At 54.0% G+C, this 22,285-nt stretch overlaps 1 protein-coding gene across 3 annotated transcripts in view; it reads left to right on the top strand.

The window, feature by feature from the left end:
• Positions 1-4,218: 4,218 nt before the first annotated feature.
• LOC116936860 (aldehyde dehydrogenase, mitochondrial-like) overlaps positions 4,219-22,285 on the top strand; it is a 32,617-nt gene continuing 14,550 nt past the window's right edge. For 2 of the 3 annotated variants that reach the window (XR_012931290.1, XM_076057699.1), the window contains exons 1-5: positions 4,220-4,448; positions 15,532-15,636; positions 19,159-19,299; positions 20,705-20,784; positions 21,011-21,122. Coding sequence is in view for 2 of the 3 variants with exons in the window: in XM_076057699.1 (XP_075913814.1) it covers positions 4,296-4,448; positions 15,532-15,636; positions 19,159-19,299; positions 20,705-20,784; positions 21,011-21,122 (591 nt within the window). In the remaining variant the exon portion in view is untranslated. Of the gene's footprint in view, positions 4,449-15,531; positions 15,637-19,158; positions 19,300-20,704; positions 20,785-21,010; positions 21,123-22,285 lie in introns of all 3 variants that reach the window. The other variant, XM_076057700.1, reaches the window with a different exon arrangement.

Raw genomic sequence — 22,285 nt, 5'->3', positions numbered from 1 at the left:
TTAGTCTATGAGTCTCTGTGATGAGTCTATGGGTCTCTGATTGAGTCTATGGGTCTCTGTATGAGTGTGTGGGTCTCTGTGTGAGTCTATGGGTCTCTGTGTGAGTCTATGGGTCTCTGTGTGAGTGTGTGGGTCTCTGTGTGTGTGGGACTCTGTGATTAGTCTATGAGTCTCTGTGATGAGTCTATGGGTCTCTGTATGAGTGTGTGGGTCTCTGTGTGAGTCTATGGGTCTCTGTGTGAGTCTATGGGAGCCTTAGTCTGGCTCTGTGAGCCTCAGTGATTAACACTGAACCCTGTGGGAGCCTTAGTCTGGCTCTGTGAGCCTCAGTGATTAACACTGAACCCTATGGGAGCCTCAGTCTGGCTCTGTGAGCCTCAGTGATTAACACTGAACCCTATGGGAGCCTCAGTCTGGCTCTGTGAGCCTCAGCGATTAGCACTGAACCTTGTGGGAGCCTTAGTCTGGCTCTGTGAGCCTGAGTGATTAACACTGAACTCTGTGGGAGCCTTGGTCTGGCTCTGTGAGCCTCAATGATTAGCACTGAACCCTGTGGGAGCCTTAGTCTGGCTCAGTGAGCCTCAGTGATTAACACTGAACCCTATGGGAGCCTCAGTCTGGCTCTGTGAGCCTCAGCGATTAACACTGAACCCTATGGGAGCCTTAGTCTGGCTCAGTGAGCCTCAGTGATTAACACTGAACCCTATGGGAGTTTTAGTCTGGCTCTGTGAGTCTCAGTGATCAACACTGAATCCTATGGGAGGCTTAGTCTGCCTCTGTGAGCCGCAGTGATTAACACTGAACCCTGTGGGAGCCTTAGTCTGGCTCTGTGAGCCTCAGCGATTAACAGTGAACCCTGTGAGAGCCTTAGTTTGGCTCTATGATCCTCAGTGATTAACACTGAACCCTGTGGGAGCCACAGTCTGACTCTGTGAGCCTCAGTGATTAACACTGAACCCTGTGGGAGCCACAGTCTGGCTCTTTAAGCCTCAGCGATTAACACTGAACCCTATGGGAGCCTTAGTCTGGCTCTGTGAGCCTCAGCGATTAACACTGAACCCTATGGGAGCCTTAGTCTGGCTCTGTAAGCCTCAGTGATTAACACTGAACCCTATGGGAGCCTCAGTCTGGCTCTGTGAGCCTCAGTGATTAACACTGAACCCTATGGGAGCCTCAGTCTGGCTCTGTGAGCCTCAGCGATTAACACTGAACCCTATGGGAGCCTTAGTCTGGCTCAGTGAGCCTCAGTGATTAACACTGAACCCTATGGGAGCCTTAGTCTGGCTCTATGATCCTCCGCGATTAACACTGAACCCTATGGGAGCCTTAGTCTGGCTCTGTGAGTCTCAGTGATTAACACTTAACCCTATGGGGACCTTAGTCTGGCTCTGTGAGCCTCAGTGATTAGCACTGAACCCTGTGGGAGCCTTAGTCTGGCTCTGTGAGCCTGAGTGATTAACACTGAACTCTGTGGGAGCCTTGGTCTGGCTCTGTGAGCCTCAGTGATTAGCACTGAACCCTGTGGGAGCCTTAGTCTGGCTCAGTGAGCCTCAGTGATTAACACTGAACCCTATGGGAGCCTCAGTCTGGCTCTGTGAGCCTCAGTGATTAACACTGAACCCTGTGGGAGCCTCAGTCTGGCTCTGTGAGCCTCAGCGATTAACCCTGAACCCTATGGGAGCCTTAGTCTGGCTCAGTGAGCCTCAGTGATTAACACTGAACCCTATGGGAGCCTTAGTCTGGCTCTATGATCCTCAGCGATTAACACTGAACCCTATGGGAGCCTTAGTCTGGCTCTGTGAGCCTCAGTGATTAGCACTGAACCCTGTGGGAGCCTTAGTCTGGCTCTGTGAGCCTCAGTGATTAGCACTGAACCCTGTGGGAGCCTCAGTCTGGCTCTGTGAGCCTCAGCGATTAACACTGAACCCTATGGGAGCCTTAGTCTGGCTCTGTGAGCCTCAGTGATTAACACTGAACGCTGTGAGAGCCTTATTCTGGCTCTTTGAGCCTCAGTGATTAACACTGAACGCTATGGGAGCCTTAGTCTGGCTCTGTGAGCCTCAGCGATTAACACTGAACCCTGTGGGAGCCTTAGTCTGGCTCTGTGAGCCTCAGTGATTAACACTGAACCCTATGGGAGCCTCAGTCTGGCTCTGTGAGCCTCAGTGATTAACACTGAACCCTATGGGAGCCTCAGTCTGGCTCTGTGAGCCTCAGCGATTAACATTGAACCCTATGGGAGCCTTAGTCTGGCTCAGTGAGCCTCAGTGATTAACACTGAACCCAATGGGAGCCTTAGTCTGGCTCTATGATCCTCCGCAATTAACACTGAACCCTATGGGAGCCTTAGTCTGGCTCTGTGAGTCTCAGTGATTAACACTTAACCCTATGGGGACCTTAGTCTGGCTCTGTGAGCCTCAGTGATTAGCACTGAACCCTGTGGGAGCCTTAGTCTGGCTCTGTGAGCCTGAGTGATTAACACTGAACTCTGTGGGAGCCTTGGTCTGGCTCTGTGAGCCTCAGTGATTAGCACTGAACCCTGTGGGAGCCTTAGTCTGACTCAGTGAGCCTCAGTGATTAACACTGAACCCTATGGGAGCCTCAGTCTGGCTCTGTGAGCCTCAGTGATTAACACTGAACCCTGTGGGAGCCTCAGTCTGGCTCTGTGAGCCTCAGCGATTAACCCTGAACCCTATGGGAGCCTTAGTCTGGCTCAGTGAGCCTCAGTGATTAACACTGAACCCTATGGGAGCCTTAGTCTGGCTCTATGATCCTCAGCGATTAACACTGAACCCTATGGGAGCCTTAGTCTGGCTCTGTGAGCCTCAGTGATTAGCACTGAACCCTGTGGGAGCCTTAGTCTGGCTCTGTGAGCCTCAGTGATTAGCACTGAACCCTGTGGGAGCCTCAGTCTGGCTCTGTGAGCCTCAGCGATTAACACTGAACCCTATGGGAGCCTTAGTCTGGCTCTGTGAGCCTCAGTGATTAACACTGAACGCTGTGAGAGCCTTATTCTGGCTCTTTGAGCCTCAGTGATTAACACTGAACGCTATGGGAGCCTTAGTCTGGCTCTGTGAGCCTCAGCGATTAACACTGAACCCTGTGGGAGCCTTAGTCTGGCTCTGTGAGCCTCAGTGATTAACACTGAACCCTGTGGGAGCCTTAGTCTGGCTCTGTGAGCCTCACTGATTAACACTGAACCCTGTGGTAGCCTTAGTCTGGCTCTGTGAGCCTCAGTGATTAACACTGAACCCTGTGGGAGCCTTAGTCTGGCTCTGTGAGCCTCAGCGATTAACACTGAACCCTGTGGGAGCCTTAGTCTGGCTCTGTGAGCCTCAGCGATTAACACTGAACCCTGTGGGAGCCTTAGTCTGGCTCTGTGAGTCTCAGTGATTAACACTGAACCCTGTGGGAGCCTTAGTCTGGCTCTATGAGCCTCAGTGATCGACTGGATCCAATTCGTTGCAAATCAGGGCTGAGCTGACTTTAATCCACGTCTCTAAAAGGAAGGCTTCACCAACCCAGTTCACCAATCAGCGCCGAGTTAACCCTAAGCTCCGCCCCTTATCCTCGTCCACACTTCCCCTCAACCAATCAGCGCCGAGTTAACCCTCAACTCCGCCCCTTTACTCGTCCACACTTCTCCTCAACCAATCAGCGCCGAGTTTACCTGGAATACCCGCACCGTAATGCCCCCCTCTTCCGCCCAGTCCACCAATCAGCGCCAACCCCCGCCCATAATTACAGACCCCACCCACCGCCATCGTCTCGCCCAGTTCACCAATCAGCGCCGAGTTAACCCTAAACTCCACCCATTATTCGTATCCACACTTCCCCTCAACCAATCAGCGCCGAGTTAGACCTGAACACCTGGATACCATAATACCTCCCCCCCCCCGCCCAGTCCACCAATCAGCGCCAAAGTCAACCCTAAACTCCCGCCCATAATTCTAGACCCCCCCCCCACACACCCCCATCGTCCCGCCCAGTTCACCAATCAGCGCCGAGTTAACCCTGAACTCCTCCCATTATTCTCGTCCACACTTCCCCTCAACCAATCAGCGCCGAGTTTACCTGGAACACCCGCACCGTAATTGCTCCCCCTTCCCCTCTCTCTCCCGCCCAGTCCACCAATCAGCGCCAAAGTCCAATCCCTAAATAATTCCAGACCACACCCACCCCCCACCCCATCGCCCCGCCCACTCCGAGCACGGTATAAATAGCGAGAACCAACAACGGTAGCGGCCGCTGTTGTTGTTGTTATTGTTAAGATTGCTGTTGGTGCTATCGCTGCGATGAACCAATTGGGGGTGCTGCTGGTCCCTCGCCTCGCCTGGAGGACCCCCAGGGCAGCGTTGCTGAGGCCGCTGCTGCTGAGGCCGCTGTCGACGGCTGCCCCCACCGCTCTGCCCGTGCCCGACCCGAAGCCGAAAATTCACTACAAGCAGGTGGGGGTTGTTGTTGGGGGGGAGGGTTGAGTGGGTGTTGGGGGCTAGGGTTTTGTGTGTGTGTGAGTGTGTTGGTGAATGGCACGGGCTAGAGATGGGGTGTGTGTGTGTGAGTGTGTTGGTGAATGGCACGGGCTAGAGATGGGGGTGTGTGTGTGTTGGTGAAAGGCACGGGCTAGAGATGGGGGTGTGTGTGAGTGTGTTGGTGAATGGCACGGGCTAGAGATGGGTGTGTGTGTGAGTGTTGGTGAATGGCACGGGCTAGAGATAGGGGTTTGAGTGTGTTGGTGAATGGCACGGGCTAGAGATGGGTGTGTGTGAGTGTGTTGGTGAATGGCACGGGCTAGAGATGGGTGTGTGAGTGTGTGTGAGTGTGTTGGTGAATGGCACGGGCTAGAGATGGGGGTGTGTGTGTGAGTGTGTTGGTGAATGGCACGGGCTAGAGATGGGTGTGTGAGTGTGTGTGAGTGTGTTGGTGAATGGCACGGGCTTGAGATGGGGGTGTGTGTGTGTGTGAGTGTGTTGGTGAATGGCACGGGCTAGAGATGGGGTTGTGAGTGTGTTGGTGAATGGCACGGGCTAGAGATGGGTGTGTGTGTGAGTGTTGGTGAATGGCACGGGCTAGAGATGGGTGTGTGTGTGTGAGTGTGTTGGTGAATGGCACGGGCTAGAGATGGGTGTGTGAGTGTGTTGGTGAATGGCACGGGCTAGAGATGGGTGTGTGAGTGTGTGTGAGTGTGTTGGTGAATGGCACGGGCTAGAGATGGGTGTGTGAGTGTGTTGGTGAATGGCACGGGCTAGAGATGGGTGTGTGAGTGTGTGTGAGTGTGGTGAATGGCACGGGCTAGAGATGGGGGTGTGTGTGAGTGTGTTGGTGAATGGCACGGGCTAGAGATGTGTGTGTGGGTGTGTTGGTGAATGGCACGGGCTAGAGATGGGTGTGTGTGTGCGAGTGTGTTGTTGAATGGCACGGGCTAGAGATGGGTGTGTGTGTGAGTGTGTTGTTGAATGGCACGGGCTAGAGATGGGTGTGTGTGTGAGTGTGTTGGTGAATGGCACGGGCTAGAGGTGGGTGTGTGTGTGAGTGTGTTGGTGAATGGCACGGGCTAGAGATGGGGGTTTGAGTGTGTTGGTGAATGGCACGGGCTAGAGATGGGTGTGTGTGTGTGAGTGTGTTGGTGAATGGCACGGGCTAGAGATGGGTGTGTGTGTGTGAGTGTGTTGGTGAATGGCACGGGCTAGAGAAGGGGGCGTGTGAGTGTGTTGGTGAATGGCACGGGCTAGAGATGGGGGTGTGTGTGTGTGAGTGTGTTGGTGAATGGCACGGGCTAGAGATGGGGGTGTGTGTGTGAGTGTGTTGGTGAATGGCACGGGCTAGAGATGGGTGTGTGTGTGAGTGTTGGTGAATGGCACGGGCTAGAGATGGGGGTTTGAGTGTGTTGGTGAATGGCACGGGCTAGAGATGGGTGTGTGTGTGTGAGTGTTGGTGAATGGCACGGGCTAGAGATGGGTGTGTGTGTGAGTGTGTTGGTGAATGGCACGGGCTAGAGATGGGGTTGTGTGTGTGTGTGGGTGTTGGTGAATGGCACGGGCTAGAGATGGGTGTGTGTGTGAGTGTTGGTGAATGGCACGGGCTAGAGATGGGGTTGTGTGTGTGTTGGTGAATGGCACGGGCTAGAGATGGGGGGTGTGTGTGTGTGAGTGTGTTGGTGAATGGCACGGGCTAGAGATGGGGGTGTGTGTGTGGGTGAGTGTGTTGGTGAATGGCACGGGCTAGTGATGGGGTTGTAAGTGTGAGTGTGTTGGTGAATGGCACGGGCTAGGGATGGGGGTGTGTGAGTGTTGGTGAATGGCACGGGCTAGAGATGGGTGTGTGTGTGTGTTGGTGAATGGCACGGGCTAGAGATGGGGGGTGTGTGTGTGTGAGTGTTGGTGAATGGCACGGGCTAGAGATGGGGGTGTGTGTTGGTGAATGGCACGGGCTAGGGATGGGGGTGTGTGTGTGAGTGTTGGTGAATGGCACGGGCTAGAGATGGGGGTTGTGTGTGTGTGGGTGAGTGTGTTGGTGAATGGCACGGGCTAGAGATGGGGGGTGTGTGTGTGAGTGTTGGTGAATGGCACGGGCTAGAGATGGGGGTGTGTGTTGGTGAATGGCACGGGCTAGAGATGCGGGGTGTGTGTGAGTGTGTTGGTGAATGGCACGGGCTAGAGTTGGGGGTTTGAGTGTGTTGGTGAATGGCACGGGCTAGAGATGGGGGTGTGTGTTGGTGAATGGCACGGGATAGAGATGGGTGTGTGTGTGTGAGTGTGTTGGTGAATGGCACGGGCTAGAGATGGGGGGGTGTGTGTGTGGGTGAGTGTGTTGGTGAATGGCACGGGCTGGAGATGGGTGTGTGTGTGAGTGTGTTGGTGAATGGCACGGGCTAGAGATGGGTGTGTGTGTGAGTGTGTTGGTGAATGGCACGGGCTAGAGATGGGGTTGTGAGTGTGTTGGTGAATGGCACGGGCTAGAGATGGGGGTGTGTGTGTGTGAGTGTGTTGGTGAATGGCACGGGCTAGTGATGGGCTGGAGCGATGTGGTCCAGGAGGACGTGGGGCCGAGGTGGACGGGGCGAGTCCGTTCCGTGACCTCGTGCACCTAGCCTAGGCGTGGTTGGGTACGCAGATCGATAGCCTTCACTTTTGGCAGGAGATTGTGAGTGCAACAGACGGGGTGTCCCTTTAAGGGGGGTGACCCTTTAAGGGGGAGGTGTCCCTTTAAGAGGAAGGTGTCCCTTTAAGGGGGGAGGTGTGGAACCTTTTTTTTCTGCAAAGGGCCATTTTGGACATTTATAACATCATCCGCTGGCCACACAGAATTATAAAACATTTGATTAACTCGCCCCCCCCCCCAATGTGATGGGCTGGAACTGCCTCTCTTTAAGCGAGGCGTGTGAGGTGATGTTAGCCGGCTATTGATGATGTCGCTGCTACTCGCAATTGCTTTTCCAGGTTTGCTCTCCGAGATTTATTTAATTTTTGGAGTCCCACCGCCTGCCGGTTGCCTTGGCAGGGTCAGAGACCCAAATGATTGCGCGGGCCTTATACGGCCCGCGGGCCGGACGCCCCGCCCCCTTTCTTTAAGGGGCGGTGTCCCTTTAAGGGGAGGTGTCCCTTTAAGGGGACTTCCATCTCAACAAACTGACCCAAGATGAACCCTGAAACGGGCCGTGCGCCTTTAAGAGGAGCCTTAAATCGCCGGCCAATACGTTTTAATACCCGGCAGACGCAGTTTTCACTTTTGCAGGTTGATTTAGTCGATGCAACGGACAGGTGTCCCTTTAAGACGACTGCCGTGTCTCAACGGGTGACCCGAGATCAACCCCGTTGCGGCGGGGTCGCCGAAAATGGGGTGGGGGGTGCGACTTTTGAGAAACGGGGCCAGTGTGCCTTTAAGGAGAATCCTAAAAGTCACCGGACCAAGACGTGTTTATGCCCGCGGCTCTAATTAGCTGCCGTTTTTGGCAGGAAATGTACAGTGCGACAGACCGTGTCCCCTTTAAGAGGAGAGGTGTTCCTTTAAGGAGAGGAACTCCCGTCTCTCAACGCTGACCCAGCCACGGGACCCCCCTGTTGCGGCGGGGTCACCGAAATCGGGTCTTTGGTGTCCCTTTAAGATGTGGACTTTGGGCACCATCGTGGCCGATTCCGATGATGAAAGTTTCACGCGCGCTTAAACGCGTTGTAGAATTTTCTTTATTTTTTTAAATATTTTAAAGGGCTTATTTTTTTTTTACCCCGCATTTTTTTTGATGCATCCGATTCGCCGTCTCTTCCCCTACGCGTCTATAATTTTCCTCTATTTTGTAGCTCTCTTATTCATCGTGCGGCTTAAGGGGGCGAAACTTTCGGCTCTGCTCCTCACCTCGAGGGTTCGTTGCGCAACTTTGCAGCCGCAAGCCGCCGCGCCCCCCCCCCATCCCCCATCGCCGATTCCTGGTAACGATTCTAGAAATCGGTATCGATTCTCCCTGATTTTGTTATCTTTAACGACGGTCGACAGATCTTCCGTTGAGCGCCGATCGCTATCGATACGCGATTAATAATCCGGACGATTAATCGATTTACGCGGTACGTTGCGGGAATTGCATCACCTCCTTGAGCGTAATAATCGATTGATATCGATCAGTTTAGCTCACGATCCGATTCCCCCCCTCATGGGGCCCACGGGGTCCAAAGTAAACGGGGGGCGGGGCGTCCCCTTGCCCGCCGGCGTTGGGGCGGGGCTTCCCCGTGCCCCCGCCCACATCTGTACTAGGCCACGCCTACTACGTCCGGCGGCTCTCCGTCAATCAGCGGGTGGCGGCTTCGGGGTGGCTCTGGGCCCCGATTGGTCGAGTGGGTGGGTGTCAAAGCTCCCACTCTGATTGGTTGGCGGAGAATTCGCATTGCTTTTTTATGAACTGATAGGGGGTTGATTTAAACCGTCGGCTTGTAGCAGTATACAGGAAACACTACACTACTATACACTACACACTACACTACTACACAGTATACACTACACACTACACTACTACACAGTATACAGGAAACACTACACTACTATACACTACACTACTACACAGTATACACACTACACTACTACACAGTATACACTACACACTACACTACTACACAGTATACAGGAAACACTACACTACTATACACTACTACACAGTATACACACTACACTACTACACAGTATACAGGAAACACTACACTACTACACAGTATACACTACACAGTATACACTACCACACTACACTACTACACAGTATACACTACACTACTACACAGTATACACTACACTACTATACACTACTACACAGTATACACTACTATACACTACTACAGGCTACACTACTATACACCACTACACTACTATACACCACTACACAGTATACCACTACACAGTATACACTACTATACACTACTACAGTCTACACTACTATACACTACTACACTACTATACACCACTACACAGTATACACCAACTTACTATACTCTACACTTCTATACACTACTGCACAGTATACACCAGAATACACTACTATACGCTACACTACTATACACACTGCTACACTACTCTACACACTGCTACACTACTCTACAGACTATACACACTGCTACACTACTATACACACTGCTACACTACTATACAGACTGCTACACTACTATACACACTGCTACACTACTATACACACTGCTACACTACTATACACTACACTACTATACACACTGCTACACTACTATACTCTACACTACTATACACACTGCTACACTACTATACTATACACACTGCTACACTACTATACACTCTGCTGCACTACTATACACACTGCTGCACTACTATACACACTGCTACACTACTATACACACTGCTGCACTACTATACACACTGCTGCACTACTATACACACTGCTGCACTACTATACACACTGCTGCACTACTATACACACTGCTGCACTACTATACACTCTGCTGCACTACTATACACTCTGCTACACTACTATACACACTGCTACACTACTATACACACTGCTGCACTACTATACACACTGCTGCACTACTATACACACTGCTGCACTACTATACACACTGCTGCACTACTATACACACTGCTACACTACTATACACACTGCTGCACTACTATACACTCTGCTACACTACTATACACACTGCTGCACTACTATACACTCTGCTGCACTAATATACACACTGCTGCACTACTATACACTCTGCTGCACTACTATACACACTGCTGCACTACTATACACTCTGCTACACTACTATACACACTGCTGCACTACTATACACACTGCTACACTACTATACACACTGCTACACTACTATACACACTGCTGCACTACTATACACTCTGCTACACTACTATACACACTGCTGCACTACTATACACTCTGCTGCACTACTATACACTCTGCTACACTACTATACACACTGCTACACTACTATACACTCTTCTGCACTACTATACACTCTGCTACACTACTATACACACTGCTGCACTACTATACACACTGCTACACTACTATACACACTGCTGCACTACTATACACACTGCTGCACTACTATACACACTGCTGCACTACTATACACACTGCTACACTACTATACACACTGCTACACTACTATACACACTGCTGCACTACTATACACTCTGCTACACTACTATACACACTGCTGCACTACTATACACACTGCTGCACTACTATACACACTGCTGCACTACTATACACACTGCTGCACTACTATACACACTGCTACACTACTATACACTACACTACTATACACTACACTACTATACACTCCACTACTATACACTCTGCTACACTACTATACACACTGCTACACTACTATACACACTGCTACACTACTATACACACTGCTACACTACTATACTCTACACTACTATACACACTGCTGCACTACTATGCACACTGCTGCACTACTATACACTCTGCTGCACTACTATACACACTGCTACACTACTATACACACTGCTGCACTACTATACACACTGCTGCACTACTATACACTCTGCTGCACTACTATACACACTGCTGCACTACTATACACACTGCTACACTACTATACACACTGCTGCACTACTATACACTCTGCTGCACTACTATACACTCTGCTGCACTACTATACACACTGCTGCACTACTATACACACTGCTACACTACTATACACACTGCTACACTACTATACACACTGCTGCACTACTATACACACTGCTGCACTACTATACACTACACTACTATACACACTGCTACACTACTATACACACTGCTGCACTACTATACACACTGCTGCACTACTATACACTCTGCTACACTACTATACACACTGCTGCACTACTATACACACTGCTACACTACTATACACACTGCTGCACTACTATACACTACACTACTATACACTACACTACTATACACTCTGCTACACTACTATACACACTGCTACACTACTATACACTCTGCTACACTACTATACACACTGCTACACTACTATACACACTGCTACACTACTATACACACTGCTACACTACTATACACTATACACACTGCTACACTACTATACACTACACTACTATACACACTGCTACACTACTATACACTACACTACTGTACACTACACTACTATACACACTGCTACACTACTATACACACTGCTGCACTACTATACACACTGCTGCACTACTATACACTCTGCTGCACTACTATACACACTGCTACACTACTATACACACTGCTACACTACTATACACACTGCTACACTACTATACACACTGCTACACTACTATACACACTGCTACACTACTATACTCTACACTACTATACACACTGCTGCACTACTATACACTCTGCTACACTACTATACACTCTGCTACACTACTATACACTCTGCTACACTACTATACACACTGCTACACTACTATACACACTGCTGCACTACTATACACACTGCTGCACTACTATACACTCTGCTACACTACTATACACACTGCTGCACTACTATACACTACACTACTATACACTCTGCTACACTACTATACACTACACTACTATACACTACACTACTATACACTACACTACTATACACTACACTACTATACACTACACTACTATACAATACACTACTATACACACTGCTATACACACTGCTATACACACTGCTATACACACTGCTATACACACTGCTATACACACTGCTATACACACTGCTATACACACTGCTATACACACTGCTACACTACTATACACACTGCTATATACACTGCTATATACACTGCTATACACACTGCTATATACACTGCTATACACACTGCTACACTACACTGCTATATACACTACTATACACTACACTACTACACACTGATACACTACTACACTACTACACACTATACACTACACTATTTAACAGTCAACACTACTATTAATTGATACACCCTACTAGCACCAGACTAACGCACAGGGACAGCTGTTACTGGGGGTGCCCCCTAGGCTACAGACCCACACAGAGACAGCTGTCACTGGGGGTGCCCCCTATGCTACAGACTCACACACAGAGACAGCTGTCACTGGGGGTGTCCCCTAGGCTACAGACACTCACACACAGAGACAGCTGTCACTGGGGGTGTCCCCTAGGCTACAGACACTCACACAGAGACAGCTGTCACTGGGGGTGCCCCCTAGGCTACAGACACTCGCACACAGAGACAGCTGTCACCGGGGGTGTCCCCTAGGCTACAGACTCACACAGAGACAGCTGTCACCGGGGGTGCCCCCTAGGCTACAGACACTCACACACAGGGACAGCTGACACTGGGGGTGCCCACCTAGGCTACAGACACCCGCACACACAGAGACAGCTGTCACCGGGGGTGCCCCCTAGGCTACAGACACTCACACACAGGGACAGCTGCCACTGGGGGTGTCCCCTAGGCTACAGACACTCACACACAGGGACAGCTGTCACTGGGGGTGTCCCCTAGGCTACAGACACTCACACAGAGACAGCTGTCACTGGGGGTGCCCCCTAGGCTACAGACACTCACACACAGAGACAGCTGTCACCGGGGGTGTCCCCTAGGCTACAGACTCACACAGAGACAGCTGTCACCGGGGGTGTCCCCTAGGCTACAGACTCACACAGACAGCTGTCACCGGGGGTGCCCCCTAGGCTACAGACACTCACACACAGGGACAGCTGCCACTGGGGGTGTCCCCTAGGCTACAGACACTCACACACAGGGACAGCTGTCACTGGGGGTGTCCCCTAGGCTACAGACACTCACAGAGACGGCTGTCACTGGGGGTGTTCCCTAGGCTACAGACTCACACACAGAGACAGCTGTCACTGGGGGTGTCCCCTAGGCTACAGACACTCACACACAGAGACAGCTGCCGCTGGGGGTGTCCCCTAGGCTACAGACACTCACACACAGAGACAGCTGTCACTGGGGGTGTCCCCTAGGCTACAAACTCACACAGAGACAGCTGTCACTGGGGGTGTCCCCTAGGCTACAGACACTCACACACAGGGACAGCTGTCACTGGGGGTGTCCCCTACGCTACAGACACTCGCACACAGGGACAGCTGTCACTGGGGGTGTCCCCTAGGCTACAGACACTCACACAGGGACAGCTGCCACTGGGGGTGCCCCCTAGGCTACAGACACTCACACACAGAGACAGCTGTCACTGGGGGTGCCCCCTAGGCTACAGACACTCACACAGGGACAGCTGCCACTGGGGGTGTCCCCTAGGCTACAGACTCACACACAGAGACAGCTGTCACTGGGGGTGCCCCCTAGGCTACAGACACTCACACACAGAGACGGCTGCCACTGGGGGTGCCCCCTAGGCTACAGACACTCACACACAGGGACAGCTGTCACTGGGGGTGTCCCCTAGGCTACAGACTCACACAGACAGCTGTCACTGGGGGTGCCCCCTAGGCTACAGACACTCACACACAGGGACAGCTGTCACTGGGGGTGTCCCCTAGGCTACAGACACTCACACACAGGGACAGCTGCCACTGGGGGTATCCCCCTAGGCTACAGACTCACACACAGGGACAGCTGTCACTGGGGGTGCCCCCCTAGGCTACAGACACTCACACACAGAGACAGCTGTCACTGGGGGTGTCCCCTAGGCTACAGACACTCACACACAGGGACAGCTGCCACTGGGGGTGTCCCCTAGGCTACAGACACTCACACAGGGACAGCTGCCACTGGGGGTGTCCCCTAGGCTACACTCACACACAGGGACAGCTGTCACTGGGGGTGTCCCCTAGGCTACAGACACTCACACAGGGACAGCTGCCACTGGGGGTATCCCCCTAGGCTACACTCACACAGGGACAGCTGCCACTGGGGGTATCCCCCTAGGCTACAGACTCACACACAGGGACAGCTGTCACTGGGGGTGCCCCCTAGGCTACAGACCCACACAGAGACAGCTGTCACTGGGGGTGTCCCCTAGGCTACAGACTCACACACAGAGACAGCTGTCACTGGGGGTGTCCCCTAGGCTACAGACACTCACACACAGGGACAGCTGTCACTGGGGGTGTCCTCTAGGCTACAGACACTCACACACAGGGACAGCTGTCACTGGGGGTGCCCCCTAGGCTACACACTCACACACAGAGACAGCTGTCACTGGGGGTGCCCCCTAGGCTACAGACACTTACACACAGAGACAGCTGTCACTGGGGGTGTCCCCTAGGCTACAGACACACACACAGGGACAGCTGTCACTGGGGGTGCCCCCTAGGCTACAGACACTCACACACAGGGACAGCTGCCACTGGGGGTGTCCCCTAGGCTACAGACACTCACACACAGGGACAGCTGTCACTGGGGGTGCCCCCTAGGCTACAGACTCACACACAGAGACAGCTGTCACTGGGGGTGTCCCCTAGGCTACACTCACACACAGGGACAGCTGTCACTGGGGGTGTCCCCTAGGCTACAGACACTCACACACAGGGACAGCTGCCACTGGGGGTGTCTCCTAGGCTACAGACACTTACACACAGGGACAGCTGTCACTGGGGGTGTCCCCTAGGCTACAGACACTCACACACAGGGACAGCTGTCACTGGGGGTGCCCCCTAGGCTACAGACACTCACACACAGGGACAGCTGTCACTGGGGGTGTCCCCTAGGCTACAGACACTCACACACAGGGACAGCTGCCGCTGGGGGTGTCCCCTAGGCTACAGACACTCACACACAGGGACAGTTGTCACTGGGGGTGTCCCCTAGGCTACAGACACTCTCACACACAGGGACAGCTGTCACTGGGGGTGTCCCCTAGGCTACAGACCCACACAGAGACAGCTGTCACTGGGGGTGTCCCCTAGGCTACAGACTCACACACAGAGACAGCTGCCGCTGGGGGTGTCCCCTAGGCTACAGACACTCACACACAGGGACAGCTGTCACTGGGGGTGCCCCCTATGACCATCTTCTCCCCTAACCCGCGACTGTTGTCCGTCGTTCCGGCCCGCCGCCCTCGTGCAGATCTTCATCAACAACGAGTGGCGTGACGCACGTAGCGGGAAGACCTTCCCCACCATCAACCCCGCCAACGGTGATGTCATCTGTCACGTGGCAGAGGGGGACAAGGTACGAGTGGGGGAGGGGTGTCCCCACTCCCCCATCGCCCCACGTGTCTCCTCGTGTCTCACAGCGTCCCCTGTGTGTGACTGTGTGACTGTGTGTGTCTGTCTGTTTCTGTGTCTCTGTGTGTGTGTGACTGTGTGTGTGTGTGACTGTGTGTGTGTGTGACTGTGTGTGTGTGTGACTGTGTGTGTGTGTGACTGTGTGTGTGTGTGACTGTGTGTGTGTGTGTGACTGTGTGTGTGTGTGTGTCTGTGTGTGTGTGTGCGTCTGTGTGTGTGTGTGTGTGTGCGTCTCTGTGTGTGTGTGTGTGTGCGTCTCTGTGTGTGTGTGTGTGTGCGTCTCTGTGTGTGTGTGTGCGTCTCTGTGTGTGTGTGTGTGCGTCTCTGTGTGTGTGTGTGTGTGTGCGTCTCTGTGTGTGTGTGTGTGTGTGCGTCTCTGTGTGTGTGTGTGTGTGCGTCTCTGTGTGTGTGTGTGCGTCTCTGTGTCTGTGTGTGTGTGTGCGTCTCTGTGTCTGTGTGTGTGTGTGCGTCTCTGTGTCTGTGTGTGTGTGTGCGTCTCTGTGTCTGTGTGTGTGTGTGCGTCTCTGTGTCTGTGTCTGTGTGTGCGTCTCTGTGTCTGTGTCTGTGTGTGCGTCTCTGTGTCTGTGTCTGTGTGTGCGTCTCTGTGTCTGTGTGTGTGTGTGCGTCTCTGTGTCTGTGTGTGTGTGTGATTCTCTGTGTCTGTGTGTGTGTGTGCGTCTCTGTGTCTGTGTGTGTGTGTGCGTCTCTGTGTCTGTGTGTGTGTGTGCGTCTCTGTGTCTGTGTGTGTGTGTGCGTCTCTGTGTCTGTGTGTGTGTGTGTGTGTGCGTCTCTGTGTCTGTGTGTGTGTGTGTGTGCGTCTCTGTGTCTGTGTGTGTGTGTGTGTGCGTCTCTGTGTCTGTGTGTGTGTGTGTGTGCGTCTCTGTGTCTGTGTGTGTGTGTGTGTGCGTCTCTGTGTCTGTGTGTGTGTGTGTGTGCGTCTCTGTGTCTGTGTGTGTGTGTGTGTGCGTCTCTGTGTCTGTGTGTGTGTGTGTGTGCGTGTCTGTGTCTGTGTGTGTGTGTGTGTGCGTCTCTGTGTCTGTGTGTGTGTGTGTGCGTCTCTGTGTCTGTGTGTGTGTGTGCGTCTCTGTGTCTGTGTGTGTGTGTGTGCGTCTCTGTGTCTGTGTGTGTGTGTGTGCGTCTCTGTGTCTGTGTGTGTGTGTGTGCGTCTCTGTGTCTGTGTGTGTGTGTGTGCGTCTCTGTGTCTGTGTGTGTGTGTGTGCGTCTCTGTGTCTGTGTGTGTGTGTGTGCGTCTCTGTGTCTGTGTGTGTGTGTGCGTCTCTGTGTCTGTGTGTGTGTGCGTCTCTGTGTCTGTGTGTGTGTGTGCGTCTCTGTGTCTGTGTGTGTGTGTGCGTCTCTGTGTCTGTGTGTGTGTGTGCGTCTCTGTGTCTGTGTGTGTGTGTGTGTGCGTCTCTGTGTCTGTGTGTGTGTGTGTGCGCGTCTCTGTGTCTGTGTGTGTGTGTGTGCGCGTCTCTGTGTCTGTGTGTGTGTGCGCGTCTCTGTCTCTGTGTGTGTGTGCGCGTCTCTGTCTCTGTGTGTGTGTGCGCGTCTCTGTCTCTGTGTGTGTGTGCGTCTCTGTCTCTGTGTGTGTGTGCGCGTCTGTCTCTGTGTGTGTGTGCGCGTCTGTCTCTGTGTGCGTGTGTGCGTGTGTGTGTCTGTGTGCGTGTGTGCGTGTGTGTGCGTGTCTGTGCGTGTGTGTGTGTGCGCGTCTGTGTCTGTGTGTGTGTGTGCGCGTCTGTGTCTGTGTGTGTGTGTGCGCGCGTCTCTGTCTGTGTGTGTGTGTGTGCACGTCTCTGTGTGTCTGTGTGTGTGTGTGTGCGCGTCTGTCTGTCTGTGTGTGTGTGTGTGCGCGTCTGTCTGTGTGTGTGTGTGTGCGCGCGTCTGTCTGTGTCTGTGTGTGTGTGTGCGCGTCTGTCTGTGTCTGTGTGTGTGTGTGCGTGCGCGTCTCTGTGTATGTGTGTGTGACACTGTGTGTCTCTGTCTGTGTGTGTGTCTCTGTCTCTGTGTGTGACAATGTGTCTCTGACTCTGTGTGTGACACTGTCTGTGTGTGTCTCTGTGTCTCTGTGTGTGACACTGTGTGTGTGTGACACTGTGTGTGTGTCTGTGTGTGACACTGTGTGTATCTGTGTGTGACAGTGTGTGTCTGTGTGTGACAGTGTGTGTCTGTGTGTGACAGTGTGTGTCTGTGTGTGTCTCTGTGTGTGACACTGTGTGTGTGTGACACTGTGTGTGTGTGTGTGTGACACTGTGTGTGTGTCTGTGTGTGACACTGTGTGTATCTGTGTGTGACACTGTGTGTGTGTGACACTGTGTATCTGTGTGTGACAGTGTGTGTCTGTGTGTGACACTGTGTGTCTGTGTGACACTGTGTGTATCTGTGTGTGACACTGTGTGTGTGTGACACTGTCCGTGTGTCCCCCCAGTTGGATGTAGATGACGCTGTGTGTCTGTGTGTGACACTGTGTGTGTGACACTGTGTGTGACACTGTGTGTGTGACATTGACACTGTGTGTCTGTCTCTGTGTGTCTGTGTGTGTGACACTGTGTGTGACACTGTGTGTGTCTGTGTGTGTGACACTGACACTGTGTGTCTGTCTCTGTGTGTGTCTGTGTGTGTGACACTGTGTGTGACACTGTGTGTGTCTGTGTGTGTGACACTGTCTCTGACTCTGTGTGTGACTGTGTGTCTGTGTGTGTGACTGTGTGTCTGTGTGTGTGACACTGTGTGTGTGACACTGTGTGTGTGTGACACTGTGTGTGACTCTGTGTGTGTGACACTGTGTGTGTCTGTGTGTGTGACACTGTCTCTGACTCTGTGTGTGACACTGTGTCTCTGTCTCTGACACTGTGTGTGTGACACTGTGTGTGTGACACTGTGTGTGTGACACTGTGTGTGTGACTCTGTGTGTGTGACACTGTGTGTGTGACACTGTGTGTGTGACACTGTGTGTGTGACACTGTGTGTCTCTGTCTCTGTGTATCTGTGTGTCTCTGTGTGTGTCTCTGTGACACTGTGTCTGTGTGTCCCCCCAGTTGGATGTAGATGACGCTGTGTGTCTGTCTGTGTCTCTGTATGACACTGTGTGTGTGTGTGACACTGTGTGACACTGTGTGTCTCTGTGTGTGTCTCTGTGTCCCCAGTTGGATGTAGATGACGCTGTGTGTCTGTCTGTGTCTCTGTATGACACTGTGTGTGTGTGTGTGACACTGTGTGACACTGTGTGTCTCTGTGTCTCTGTGTCCCCCCAGTTGGATGTAGATGACGCTGTGTGTCTGTCTGTGTCTCTGTATGACACTGTGTGTGTGTGTGTGACACTGTGTGACACTGTGTGTCTCTGTGTGTGTCTCTGTGTCCCCAGTTGGATGTAGATGACGCTGTGTGTCTGTCTGTGTCTCTGTATGACACTGTGTGTGTGTGACACTGTGTGACACTGTGTGTCTCTGTGTGTGTCTCTGTGTCCCCCCAGTTGGATGTAGATGACGCTGTGCTCGCCGCCCGCACGGCGTTCCGCCGCGGGTCCCCCTGGCGGAGGATGGACGCCTCGGAGCGGGGAAACCTCCTCCACCGGCTGGCCGACCTCATCGAGAGGGACCGCACCTACCTGGCGGTGAGCTCCGCCAGGGGGACCCCCTCCGCCAGGGGGACCCCCTCCGCCAGGGGGACCACCCATGGGCATCTCGCTTAACCAGGAGGATGTGTTAGTTCCACCTCCGCCAGGGGGACCCCCTCCGCCAGGGGGACCCCCTCCGCCAGGGGGACCCCCTCCGCCAGGGGGACCCCCTCCGCCAGGGGGACCCCCTCCGCCAGGGGGACCCCCTCCGCCAGGGGGACCGGTTGAGACCTCCTCGTGTCTCACAGGAGGGTGGTGGTGATGGTGATGGTGGTGGTGATGGTGTTGGTGGTTATGGTGGTGGTGGTGGTGGTGATGGTGGTGGTGGTGGTGGTGATGGTGGTGGTGGTGGTGATGGTGGTGATGATGGTGGTGGTGATGGTGGTGGTGGTGGTGGTGATGGTGATGGTGGTGGTGATGGTGGTGGTGATGATGATGGTGGTGATGATGGTGGTGGTGATGGTGATGGTGGTGATGAGAGGTGGTGGTGGTGATGGTGGTGGTGGTGATGGTGGTGGTGGTGATGGTGGTGGTGATGGTGGTGGTGATGGTGGTGGTGATGGTGGTGGTGATGGTGGTGGTGATGGTGGTGATGGTGGTGGTGGTGATGGTGGTGGTGATGGTGGTGGTGATGGTGGTGGTGATGGTGGTGATGGTGGTGGTGATGGTGGTGGTGGTGGTGGTGGTGATGGTGATGGTGGTGGTGGTGGTGGTGATGGTGGTGGTGGTGGTGATGGTGGTGGTGGTGATGGTGGTGATGGTGGTGATGGTGGTGGTGGTGATGATGGTGGTGGTGGTGATGGTGGTGGTGGTGGTGGTGATGGTGGTGGTGGTGGTGGTGATGGTGGTGGTGGTGATGGTGGTGGTGGTGATGGTGGTGATGGTGGTGGTGGTGATGGTGGTGGTGGTGATGGTGGTGGTGGTGATGGTGGTGGTGGTGATGGTGGTGGTGGTGGTGATGATGATGATGATGGTGGTGGTGATGATGATGATGATGGTGGTGATGATGATGGTGGTGGTGGTGATGATGATGATGGTGGTGGTGATGAGAGGTGATGGTGGTGATGGTGATGATGGTGATGGTGGTGATGGTGATGGTGGTGATGGTGATGGTGGTGATGGTGATGTTGATGATGTTGATGATGATGATGTTGTTGGTGTTGTTGTTGGCAGTGCCTGGAGACGCTGGACAACGGGAAGTGGTTTGTGTTGGTGGTGTTGGTGTTGATTGTGATGTTGGTGTTGATTGTGATGGTGATGATGGTGGTGTTGGTGTTGGTGTTGATTGTGATGTTGGTGTTGATTGTGATGGTGATGATGGTGGTGTTGGTGTTGGTGTTGATTGTGATGTTGGTGTTGATTGTGATGTTGGTGGTGTTGGTGATGTTGGTGTTGTTGGCAGTGCCTGGAGACGCTGGACAACGGGAAGCCGTACTCCAACTCCTACAGCGTAGACCTGCACCTCGTCATCGCGTGTCTACGGTGGGGGGCACGGGGGGGGTGGGGGGGGGCACGGTGGGGGGGTGGGAGACACGGGGGGGGGGGTGGGGGGAGAGAGATGGGTGGGGGGTGTGGGAGACACGGGGGGTGAGCTCACGCACCCCCTCTCCTTACCCCCCCTCTCCTTACCCCCCCCCCATTCTCTCCCCTCCCCACCCACCCCCCCCTCCCCCCCCCCCTCCCCCCCCCCTCACCCCCCCCCCCCCAGCTACTACGCGGGCTGGGCTGACAAGGTGCACGGCCAGACGATACCTGTGGACGGAGATTACTTCTGTTACACACGCAGGGAGCCCGTGGGAGTGTGTGGGCAGATCATCCCGGTAACTACCGCTAGTAGCACTACCGCTAGTAACACTCACTAACTACCGCTAGTAACACTCACTAGCTACCGCTAGTAACACTCACTACCGCTAGTAACACTAACTAACTACCGCTAGTAACACTGCCGCTACTGCTACCGCTACTGCTACCGCTACTGCTACCGCTACTGCTACCGCTACTGCTACCGCTACTGCTACCGCTACTGCTACCGCTACTGCTACCGCTACTGCTACCGCTACTGCTACCGCTACTGCTACCGCTACTGCTACCGCTACTGCTACCGCTAGTAACACTACCGCTAGTAACACTACCGCTAGTAACGCTACCGCTAGTAACACTGCCGCTACCGCTACCGCTAGTCACCACCGCAACACGACCCATGCTCGCGTCTCGAACGCCCATCCATCGACGCTACGGCAGAACCGGGCACCGTGGTTCACCATCCCGGTCCGGACCACGAGCCGGGTCCCCCGGTACCGCCTGGCCAGAGGCTTCTTCTCCACCCACGTGGATCTTCGAACGCCGACACTTGAAGAAGAGGCCCTCGCTGAGGCCCTCGCTGAGGCCCTCGCTGAGGCCCTCGCTGAGGCCCTCGCTGAGGCCCTCGCTGAGGCCCTCGCTGAGGCCCTCGCTGAGGCCCTCGCTGAGGCCCTCGCTGAGGCCCTCGCTGAGGCCCTCGCTGAGGCCCTCGCTGAGGCCCTCGCTGAGGCCCTCGCTGAGGCCCTCGCTGAGGCCCTCGCTGAGGCCCTCGCTGAGGCCCTCGCTGAGGCCCTCGCTGAGGCCCTCGCTGAGGCCCTCGCTGAGGCCCTCGCTGAGGCCCTCGCTGAGGCCCTCGCTGAGGCCCTCGCTGAGGCCCTCGCTGAGGCCCTCGCTGAGGCCCTCGCTGAGGCCCTCGCTGAGGCCCTCGCTGAGGCCCTCGCTGAGGCCCTCGCTGAGGCCCTCGCTGAGGCCCTCGCTGAGGCCCTCGCTGAGGCCCTCGCTGAGGCCCTCGCTGAGGCCCTCGCTGAGGCCCTCGCTGAGGCCCTCGCTGAGGCCCTCGCTGAGGCCCTCGCTGAGGCCCTCGCTGAGGCCCTCGCTGAGGCCCTCGCTGAGGCCCTCGCTGAGGCCCTCGCTGAGGCCCTCGCTGAGGCCCTCGCTGAGGCCCTCGCTGAGGCCCTCGCTG

The sequence above is a fragment of the Petromyzon marinus genome, chromosome 84, assembly GCF_048934315.1.
Source record: "Petromyzon marinus isolate PM22_M1 ecotype Great Lakes invasive population chromosome 84, UKy_Petmar_22M1.pri1.0, whole genome shotgun sequence".
NCBI lineage: Eukaryota > Metazoa > Chordata > Hyperoartia > Petromyzontiformes > Petromyzontidae > Petromyzon > Petromyzon marinus.
Note: the sequence above shows the minus strand (reverse complement) of the source record. Positions and strands in the feature narration are given on the sequence as shown.